The 11,709-nt window shown below is 40.8% G+C and overlaps 1 protein-coding gene across 3 annotated transcripts in view; it reads right to left on the reverse strand.

The window, feature by feature from the left end:
• LIN28B (lin-28 homolog B) overlaps positions 1-11,409 on the reverse strand; it is an 80,814-nt gene extending 69,405 nt beyond the window's left edge. Inside the window, exons 1-2 of one of the 3 annotated variants that reach the window (XM_058174665.1) lie at positions 11,283-11,409; positions 9,798-10,000 (exon numbers count right to left, since the gene is read on the reverse strand). In XM_058174665.1, coding sequence (XP_058030648.1) covers positions 9,798-10,000; positions 11,283-11,292 — 213 coding nt within the window. In that variant the 5' untranslated portion in view covers positions 11,293-11,409. Of the gene's footprint in view, positions 1-9,797; positions 10,001-10,493; positions 10,635-11,282 lie in introns of those variants that run through there. The other 2 variants (XM_058174647.1, XM_058174656.1) reach the window with 2 other exon arrangements.
• Between the last annotated feature and the right edge of the window lie 300 nt (positions 11,410-11,709).

Below are 11,709 nucleotides of genomic sequence, written 5' to 3' on the forward strand. Positions count from 1 at the left end.
ATTAGAGGGAATTTGTTTCTCTAGAGAGACTTCTGTTATTTGATCATCTAATTAAGAGGTAAGCGAATTGTTTTTATTGCAACATACAAGAGTGAAGTTTAGAATTTCAATCTGAAGAAATTTTGTGTTTTGATCACATTAATATTTATCACCTCGGCTTAATTACGAACATGGCCTAAAACATAACTTTGGGGGATATAAAAAGCATGCAGTGAATATTGTACTAGCAAACTGGAAAGAGTTACAACAAAGGGAACCTGTAAATGACCTAGTCAATGTTATTAGAAAGTTGCCCTGTGTTTTGTTTTATTCCAGGTGGTTACTGAATTAACTGCTGTTTTATATATGCATTTAATAGAGAGTCATAGCAAAACTGCAGATGGAAAGAACGGAGCTATGGAAAGACAATTGTCATGGGATGAATTCCTGGGAAATGGAAATTTATAACGTTGCAAAGCAAACCACATCTTGACATAGCAATTTGTTAATACATTACATAACCCATAATTTACTGAAAAAACAATAGCTGAGACCCCCCAACCCACCCTGCAGGCCCAGAAAGTAAAAGAAAAGAGAGAATACGGCAATTGAGTCTAAACTGTATGTTGTTATAGGTTTCCGTAAAGTAGATTTTGAATATTGAATATGTTAATTTATATGACCACCCATCTCACAATGACAATTCTGGGCAGCTAACATAAAATTAAAATCAAATAGAAAAACAACACACACACACTGTATATATATTTATATATACACACACTGTATGTATGTACATACGTGTGTGTATGTGTGTAGAATAGAACAGAATTCTTTATTGGCCAAGTGTGATTGGACACACAAGGAATTTGTCTTTGGTGCATATGCTCTCAGTGTACATAATAAAAATACATTAATCAAGAATCATAAGATACAAATCTTAGTCATAGGATGCTAAATAAGCAATGAAATCATACTAGGAAACTAAATAAAACAATATAAATCATAAAGATACAAGGAACAAAGTTATAGTCTTAAGTGGGAAGAGATGTACATACACACATAAAATGAGAGAGGGGAAGGCAGCCAGCCAGTTTTAGGAGTCTGGGATAGTCTCCTAATATCAAGAGGAAATAAATTAGAATTTTGATCATTAATTTTGAGACTGAATTTATGTGTGAAATTATCTTGGGAGCATTTACCTATTACAAACAGTTGGGAAAGAAGAAGCTCAGTTAAATTTTCTTGTCTTCATTTCTTGCCTGACATCCAGTATATTACGGTATTTAAAAAGACAATTGAAGAAAATCACCACAAATGGTAGATGTAAGTTCCTTCCACAAGTTCCTCTTCATGTGTTACTTGTCTTTTCTGTTTTTCACTAGCTATTTGGAATAACTGAAATGATTCTAAAGCTTGGATTCAGGAATATTATATGAATTGTTACTTTTAACTGGAATTTAATTTTGTATTGCTTTTGTTTCTTATATTGGTATTTTATTGTTATTGTAGCACTGGGTGTTGCTTTCCTATGCTACTTAAGTATCACCTTCACTGAGGTAGTTTATACATTCATAAATTTAAAAAAAAACCTAAAGTAAGTAGTACTCAATTTGATTTTTATTTAAACCATCTGGAATGGCAGCTTTCAGCCTTTGACCTTTTTACTTTTTAGTCCTTGTCAACTATGTGCTTAGTTGACTAAAGATTAAAATAGTCTCAACATTTACAATGGGAAAAAAATAATAGAAAATCCAAGATCCATATACATGATTCCAGAAAAACCTGAACCCAAATTCCTAAGATTAGCTGATCAATAGCACCTCTGTCTTATCTGGCTTTAACTGCAGTTTGTTCACTCTACAACTGAACTTAGGAAGGAATCAACTGTTTTCTAGAACTGGAAGACAATAACATAAGCTGTCTGTCATTAGCATATCAGTGGCATACACTCAGAGGTAAGGGCTGCTGCAGATTTGGCATTAGTTCCTATTCTGCGTGGTTCAGAGAACTGGCAAATCAGGCCACTGGCTGGCCCTGCCCCTCCCACTTTTCGGGCTGTTATTAGGCCATTTTTCCAGCCAAAATCAGCCAAAAACCAGCCTGAAAACAGCCCAAAAAGCTGGCTGCTAGAGGAGGTGAGCCAGACCCAGACGTGTCCCGGGTCTCCTCACCCCAGAAGCAGCAACCTCGCACTCTTCCCCTCTCTGCTAGCCCACTTCTTCACACAGATCGCTCAGCAATGGAAACAGAGAGGGAGAAGGGGACGGAGTTTCTGTGTGCTCCTGTCTCTGTTGGCACTTTCTCCTCAATGCTAGCAGCCGCTACTGCCCCCTTCTCCCTGTCCACTGCTGGGTGATCCCATGAGAAGAAGGGGGCTAGCAGAGAAGGGAGAGTGCGAAGTTGCTGCTTCTGGAATGAGGAAACCTGGGAAGTGTCTGGGTCCAGCTTATTCAGCTCCTCTTCCTAGTTTGATGCAGTCTCTCTCTCTCTCACACACACACACAAAAACAGGTTGGATCTCTCCCCCCCCCCCGACTCCTGGATTCCCTCCCCAACCCTGCCTGTCCCATACAGATACTACCCACACAAGTGACATTGAGTTGGGCACGCCCTCCCAGCCATGCCCTCCCAGCCAGTCATTAGGGCAGAGAACCGGTTTTTTAAAAATGTGGAGCCCACCACTGCATACACTTCAGTATTTCCAGAGGTTATGTACAGAGGTTATGTACAGATGTCTGGCAACTAAGAAGACATAATTCCATGAGACACCATAGATCAACATATCGTATGTAAACAGTAGTGCTCAGCAGTACCTCCTGAATATATCCAACAAAAAAGACTAGAACAGGGGTCCTCAAACTACAGTGTGCGGGTTGGATATGGCCCACCGAAGCCATTAATCTGACCCGCATGGGACCACAAGGCTGCCCCGCCCACCTGCCGGCCCCCACCCTTTGCTGAATGTAGGACTCACCTTTGCGAGCCCTGCGGGCTGGAACTGGAAGGTAAGGCCAACATTTTTGGCTGGCAAAGTGCTACTGGAGGTGAGGGAGGACAAAAACGGGACATGCGGAGGCCTGGGGAGGTGTATTGTTTAATGCTAAATTGACCATGTCATCTGACCACCTAGCCATGGCCCCCCAGCCGGTCTGGCCCCCCAACAGTCTGGGAGACTGCGAATTGGCCCCGTTTAAAAAGCTTGAGGACCCCTGAACTAGAATCATTGCAAACAGTAAATGATTACCAGTAAATCATATGCAGTGCTAATGAAATCCACTATAATGTTTATGTCAATTAATACCCATTTCTTTCCATCCATTTTCAGGCAGAAATCATTTACTAAGATGACCCAAACCCAGCCAGAAACTTACTGAAATAAGTCCATATCTCCTAGATATCTTCTGTGCTTTGAGATTATTGTCTTCTTGGTAGATGTGAGGTCAGTTAAACAATTCCCAATTCCCAAATCAAGAGATGGGTTTTTTAAAATAACAGATTTCTAACCATCTCATTTTAAATAGGAAAGGGGCATTTACTTTCCACAAGAAAGCCTCCATTCTTCCCCCTTCCATAGGGCAAGCACATCCTGTCCAGTTTATAATGGGGGAGGGGAAGAGGAAAGGGGGGAGGCATCTTCTCAGACAATTAGTCTACAAACTCGAGATGCCCAAATATAAAACAGCTAAAATAATTGGTTGGATCATATTTATCAAACCTCATCCCTATTCTCAAATCCAAATTGAGGCTGTTTTGATTTAACTCTGGATTGACAAGGGAGAAGATATTAACGGGGATATATCTATACAGGCAGTCCTCAACTTACGACCACAATTGAGCCCAAAATTTATGTTGCTAAGTGACAAATTTGAGTTTTGCCCCATTTTCTTTTCTTGAGCCATGGTGGCGCAGTGGTTAGAATGCAGTACTGCAGGCTACTTCTGCTGACTGCTGATTGCCTGCAGTTCTGCAGTTTAGTTCTCACCAGGTCAAGGTTGACTCAGCCTTCCTTCCACCCTTCCAAAGTCAGTAAAATGAGGACCCAGATTGTTGGGGGCAACATGCTGACTCTGTAAACTGCTAAGAGAGGGCTATAAAAGCACTGTCAAGCGGTATATAAGTCTAAGGCTTAGGACCCGGGTACTTACGAGACCGCCTGCTGTTACCCTATGCCTCCCACCGACCCGTACGCTCTCATAGAGAGGGTCTCCTCAGGGTGCCGTCCGCCAAACAATGTCGGCTGGCGGCCCCCAGGAGTAGGGCCTTCTCTGTGGGAGCATCGACGCTCTGGAATGAATTCCCCCCTGGCCTACGTCAAGTGCCTGATCTTCGGACCTTCCGTCGTGAGCTAAAAACATATTTATTTATTCAAGCGGGACTGGCATAGTTTGATTTTAAATTGGAGTTTTATTAATATTTTAAATTTTAAATTCATTTTTAACGATCAGCCATTTAGTAATTTGTTATATTTTAATTCGTTTTAATTGTATATATCTTGTATTTTATTCTGACTGTACACCGCCCTGAGTCCTTCAGGAGAAGGGCGGTATAAAAATTTAATTAAAATAAAATAAAATAAATAAAGTGCTATTGCTATTTGTTAAGTGAATCACTGCAGTTGTTAAATTAGCAACATGGTTGTTAAGTGAATCTAGTTTCCCCACTGACTTTGCTTGTCAAAAGGCTGCAAAAGGTGATCACATGACTATGGGGCACTGCAACTATCATAAATATGAGTTGGTTGTCAAGCATCCAAATGTAAATCACATGACCACGGGGATGCTGCAATGGTCACAAGTGTGAAAAACAGTCATACATCACTTTTTTCAGTGCTGTTGTAACTTCGAAAGGTCACTAAACAAACTATTGCAAATCGAGGATTACCTAGGTGGGCAAGAATTTCTGACTGATATCCCCCGACTGATCAGTATTCTGGACAATTAAATCATCCAAGCAGGAAACTTAGGACAACCTTTCAGAACTGTGTAAATCTTTCAAAACAGCTGTTTCAGAACACACGGCAGATATATGAAACGTGTTTTTAAATTACCGTATTTTTCGGAGTATAAGACTTTTTTCCCTCCCAAGAGAGGTTGAAAATTTGGGTGTATCTTATACTCGGAATGTAGCTTTTTTGAAGCTTTTTTTCAGCCCTAAGAAGGCGCTAGCAAGTGAAGCGATCTCTCCGTGGTTTGCCTGCTTTTCTCATTGCTTCTTTCTCCAAAGATCGGTTGTGCTTTAGAAGCTGTTTTTTTATCCCCAAGCAGGGGATAAAAAACAGCAAACTAATGTGCTGAAGCTGACCAGACTAAGGATGCTAGCCAGATGAAAACCTGGTAGGCAGATTTCCCCCCCCCCCGCTATTTTCCTCCCCAAAAACTAAGCTGTGTCTTACACTCCAGTGTGTCTTATACTCCAAAAAATACGGCATTAAAATGTTTCCAAACTGCTGCTTTTGGCTATCTTCACATGCCTGTGCACACATAACCTTATCATTCTGTGCAAGCTCAAAGAAAGATGCAGCTGCTTTAACAAGTCAAACATAGGGGTGTCTCATGCCCTCTTGCATATTTCATAGCATCACTTTCAAAGGATTATACAAACTGCAATGTCATCTATGAATCTATAAATGTCACCTCTAACATTGCCAAATTAGTTGTAAGTATGAATGAAGCAGGGTAGCTGACAATAAGTTAGCAGCAGAACAACTGTCCCAACAGTGATAGGAACTCAGAACTGGCAGAATGAGACAACTTTTTGTTAGCAAAACTGGAATTCTTATAAACCAACAATGATTTGCTAACCCAAACCCAGATTCCCAAACTTGCTGTCCAAATCTAGCCTGCTACATTACAGAGAAGTGTGGAGAACTGACTAAGATGAGGTCCTCTCTCTATCTTCAATTTATTTATTATGATTAAACTCCAATGCATTTGGAGTTTAATCATAAACCCTCATCTTGCTGAAGCGATTCTACATGGAGTTAAGTCTCCATTATACATACCAGGTTGAAGTTACCATTCAGCATTAAATGTTGATTGGTAAATATTTTACCAGCAATTGGGTTTGGCATTCAAAAGAAAGAATCAACTTTCAAAAGAATGTGACTTCCTTGGTTAGATTTTTAGGAAAAGAGGCCAACCAGCAGCCCTCCTTTATTTTCCTGCAATGGTCAGGTTGAAAGCTCTCCCATACCCACAAATTTGTCCTTTTACTAATACTTGCTCCTGAGCCATTTTCTGTCCTGCTCAACTCAGACACATTCCTCAACAGTGGCTCCAGTAAAATCAGCCACACAAGCAGTTTGTCAGTAAAAAGGCAGCCTTTCCCTGCACACATACAGACTGCAGTGTGGCGCCCTTAACTCTTGAGGTTTCCTCTTTGATGACACGCAGCACTGAATGCAGTTTGCAATTTGCAGGCACAAGGACAATCAGAACTCCACACCAGTAATACACAGATGGAAAAACAGGGAGTCAGGCAGAGATGCCAAAAAGTTTGCAACAAGGATAGCTGTTAGTCTGTTTCAGAAAACGGGGCTCAAATAGTGACCTAGGTAGACAAGGGGCAAGTTTACTTGCTTATAGAGTTTCAGTCTCTCTAGTCAGCCTAGAGATGCCTACAAGCTACTCATGGCTTCTTCCTTTCTTTGTGCTCTTCTCCCCCCTCCCAGACTTTAGGCCCCCTTTCCCCACTATCATTTGTAACCCATTTGTGCAGTAATGCAGGGGTCCCCAACCCCTGGTCCATGGACCAGCACTGGTCTGTAGCATGCCAGCAACCAGTCCATACAAACAAGCAAAGCCCAATCTGTGGGATGCAGGCAGCATGAGAAACCGTGCCCCCTCTAGTCCGCGGAAAAATCTCTCTCCATGGAACAAGTCCCTGATGCCCAAAAGGTTTGGGGCCACTGCAGTAATGGAAGTGAAATCAGCCTGTATTGCTGAAAAGAATGGTATTACTCAATACCGCCCCCAACCTTTTGGGCATTCATTTCAGATAAATTTCAGCAGCGCAGTTAAACTGTGGGCTAGCTAGAACTGAGTACAACATAATTAACACTCTTTCCAGAAGTCAAGATTTAATCGCTGTTACTGGAAATGCTGGAGGAAAACTTTTGCCCCAATGGGGCAAAAAAGCTTAACCAAATCTCTAACTCACCCAGATTACTGCAAAATCATGAATCCTTCAAGTTATTTATAACCCAATAATGAAAAAAGTTCCATATTTTATCATAAAACCCCCTTTCCACTCATTTTACCAGGAAAAATTTGTTATGCGTATTTGCAAATGCATATATATTAGGGAAGTATTCCTAAAATGCTTTTTTTCAAATTATGTAAATACAGTATTTTAGTAACGCCCATACACATTTCAATTTTCTTCTGTCTAGATTGTTTTTCTTGCTTACTGAATTCTACAAACATGTGTCAAACTCATTAATTTTGTGCCTTACAGAACTACTAGCTTTCTTTACTCTTTTTACCTAGCTACAACAAGTTTAGTAGACAGAACATTAAATTTCAGTCTGACATAAGGAGGTTCAACAAATGCATTTCTTTTTCCAAGGAATTGTTAGAAATTATACCATATGAATGGTTCAGCTATGCACTTAACAATATTTGAGAATCTAGGAATGAAATGCAGCAGTCTGGGGTGTATGTGTACGTGTGTGTAAATCCAAATTACCTTCTCTGAAGAATTCTGACTAGAATATTTAAAAGGCCCAGTTATCTTTTGATTATAAAATCAAGAGTTGTTTCAACTCGGAAGTGGCAAAATACATATGTACGGAAAACTATCTAATTTGCAACAGTTCTACAGTCCAAATCTGTGAAATGGAATTGATCGTGACTTGTTTTGTACACTGTATGTTTGACTTGTACACGATTTAGATTAAAATATAGTACTTGCTCAGAGACTTGTAGATAAAAGGGGAATATAGAAATCAAGCTTTTAAAAAAAATTCCAAGTCTATATCATTACATAGCTTCCATTTATTTATTGCAACCTATCAATAACCACAGTGACCAATGCAAGTGTGCATGGAGCAGACTAAGGTTTGTTCTCCAGATTTTAACAGTGCAATTCACCCCTCCCCCAATATTTTGGTTTTACTTTTTAAAAAATCTGTGAACATGTAAACACAGAAGCCAAAAGCCTAGCAAGATACATGTATTAGCACCTTACAACATAACAATGTCTGAGTAATCAAACTACAGGTGTCTATTACATAAATAACAGATTTTGGTGGGGGGGGTTGATTTTCAGGTATGACATTCAGTTCCTCTATATATACAAATAAATGTATATGGAAGACTTAAAAAGAAGGGAGGGGAGAAAAATTTGGAAGGGCCAGGTGCCATTTGAAATCAGCACTGAACCTCTATGAAGATTGTAGATTAAATCAAACAAACAAATTCATGTAAATAAAAAATCAGATATTTCATTTCACAGTTATTCTCCATATTTATAGCTAAATTAATATTCATTTTGTTTCAAGATGCAGTATTTACAATTCATTAAAGTGATATTTTGTAACAAGATGGGGAAAGCAAAGTAAATATTCTGAGAAGCAGCAACAGCAATTTTTTCACCAGTTATTCCAGAACATTTCCACTGAATTCAGTGAAAATATTACCTCAGAAGATATTTTTAAACCTGAAATTACTGGTTTTTATTATCTTGTTCTATTGCAAATGAATTCCATCCCCATCACCCAAGTAATAATAATTAAAAATAACCCCACAAAATGGATCATCTTAAAATTTTGCACAAACCAGAAAAATAAAAAGAAGCAAACTTAACACAGAAAAATATATATCTCAGTTTGCTAGGAGATCCACAAGTAATAATTGATGTATTCACATGAAACATTATTGAAGTTTTGCAAATATACCCATTCAAAAACCCAGATCTTACTACACTCAATGAAGGATTTAATTTTTTTTAAAAAAGAGGAATTTAACAATGCACAGGAATTTCAGGAATTTGTATGTGTTTCATTCTCCTCCTGAGCTAACTATGCAATAATACAATTCAAAATTTAATTCCTGATTTTTAGGATTTAGATAATCAAAGGACAGAAGAGAAAGTGAAAGGCACACATATGTCAAACATAGTTAACTGAATTAACAGTTTTATGCTGTTATTTGTTTTTACAGTCATAATGGACTTTTACATGCTAAAGGAATCATGCCTTTTTTTGTACATAAATATGTACACCTTTTACATTTGCACTTCTAAACTTTGAGGCCTTAAGCAGTCTTGTTGCACTTTAAAAGATACTTTCCTCTCACAGTTTATCACATACCTGAACATAAATTAGGTTTTGATATGGCATATTCTACAATATGAGATTCATTTGTTTCCAAATAGCAGACCAAACACAAGTACTGTTTATACTTCATTGTATTATCACAAAAAGTAACACTGTTTAATATTTTCTTTCTAAGTAAGTTCTATTTTTTGGGGGTGAAGATTCTTTAAGTTCAAATCAACATGCACAAAATTGCAGGGTTTACACCTGATTTTCTCTTGCTCCAATTTTAATAAAGAGTAATCTATCAGATGTCTAATAGATTACAAAATCCCTCTAGAATTACACAGATAGAAAAATAGACACCCCCCCCCACCAAGGTTTCCTATTATAATTTTGAGAAGGTGCTTTACTAGCTTTTATTAACTAATAAGGTATTTTCTCAATGATATCAATGGGACTGTTGCTGTTGTCATCTGAAATTAGTTCCTAACAGAACAGGCGGTTAATTTTAGCAAAAGGGATCAAGGTGAGAATTTAAATAACAAAAAGTGCTTACTTGGTGTACAAAGACATCAACCGGAGATTCCAAAGGGCTTCCCTCGCGGTTGAGCATGGAAATAAATCCGAATCCCATTCTCACATTAAACCACTTGCAATGGCCTGTTCCGTGCAAAACTTGGGATTCCTCCTCCGCCTCTTCTTCTTCCTCTTCTTGTTCCGGCAATTTCCCGGGTTCATCTCCACTTTTACGCGCCCCCGCTGATTTGGAGAGGGATGGCGGAAAAAAAACAAGAAAAGTACATAAATATACACACGCGCGCGCACACACACACAGACACACACCCTCTTCTTTTACACACAAGCGGATAATTAAATTCTAATAACATCTCCTTGGCGGCTGCACAAGAGCGATTGCTACAGAAAAGGACGGGAAGCACACATATGCACGCACGTTCAACGTTACGAAATCGAGTTATTTTTCCTTCCCTTCCGATCCACACTTTTTTTTTTTAAAAGCGCACCAACATTTCAAAGCACACCCACGCCCGGATCTCGTAGGAGGAAATAAACTGCGTTTCGAAAGAAAAATAATAATGCAACGCTGAAGGGCATCTCGGAGGGAAAGGCAGCATCTGCGGTGACTCAGGCTCTATTTTTCATACACTCCCCGCCACTCGCGCGCACACACAGTAGTAGTACTAGCAGCAGCAGCAGCAGCAGTCCAGCCCACCCCACGTTGTTCTGTACATACGTGCGATCCTGCCCTTTAACTCCATCTTTCAGCCACATAAACCACCCCAGAAAACGATACTTTACTTGGATACTGCTGGTTGAGCACCGATCCCATCCCTCCCCAGAGGAATTCGCAGGCGAATGAGCCTCGGCTGGCGAGGGAGGGAGGGAGGGAGGGAGAGAGGAGGGGCGGGGAGGGAGGGGGGCGACCGAGCCGAGGGAGAAGGCGATTGCACAACCGCTTGGAACAGCCCATCCAGCGGCCGCGAGCGCCGGGTGTTATTTTCCAACTGGGCTCATTTCTCTCTCGCGCGCTCTTCCTCCGGCAGCCCCCCTCCCCTTTCTTCTACTCTTACTAGAGCCGAATGGAGCGGTGTGTGTGTGTGGGGGGGCAGGTGTAAAAAACTTTCCCCTTCCCTTTCTGCCTTCAGCGACTGCTTGCTCAATCACACAGGAACAATGGTCCCTCCGAAGGCTTTTCAACTCGGGTGAATCGGCGGTGGGCGGCGCAGAGCAAACACAGAGGAGATCTCGGCCACAATAGGATTCTTCCTCCGCCCCCCCACCCCAATCTCCGATTTCGTGGCGGTTGTTTTGTCGTGCTATTCCTTTAAAAAAAAAAACACTAATTGTCTTTTCAATGGTCCTTTCCTTTAAAACGAAAGTTAAAGGGCTCTCCTTAAAAAGAAAAAAAAAAAGGAGGACGGGAGAGAGAGAAGAAAAGCGAGGCGATGTTTCAAAGGAGAATGTGGTGGTGGTGGTGGTGGGGTGGGGGGTGGAAGCAATCCAGGCAAAGAAGGGGGGTAACCTTCGGCCATGTTGCTTTACAGGCCTTCTGTTCCAAAGTAGCGAGGCGGAAAAGTACCCCCCCCGTCCCTGGTCAGGAGAAGCGGTCTCTGGAATTAGCTTAACATCTTGATTTTGAGCGATTTCTCCCGCTTTGGCTGTCTGGATCCCTGGCTCTGGTTTTTTTTGGGAGGGGGGGGGCTTGCGACCGTCCCGCCCCCACCGCCCGGGCCAAGCGCCGTCCATGCTCTGGCTGGCTGGGATTCTGGGCCCCCGTTGCACGTGACTCACTCAATTACATGCCTTCTTACTACTAATTTCACCTCGGGTCTTCCGAGTTGAGGGGATTCGGAGAAGGGGGGAGGGGGAGTTGGCGAAACAAAAACAAAAAAAAAAAGGAATAGCCAATCGGCGCTTCCAACGGTCCTGACAGGCCGGAATAATTTATG

Source organism: Ahaetulla prasina, chromosome 1 (genome assembly GCF_028640845.1).
Source record: "Ahaetulla prasina isolate Xishuangbanna chromosome 1, ASM2864084v1, whole genome shotgun sequence".
In the NCBI taxonomy this organism is placed as follows: Eukaryota; Metazoa; Chordata; class Lepidosauria; order Squamata; family Colubridae; genus Ahaetulla; species Ahaetulla prasina.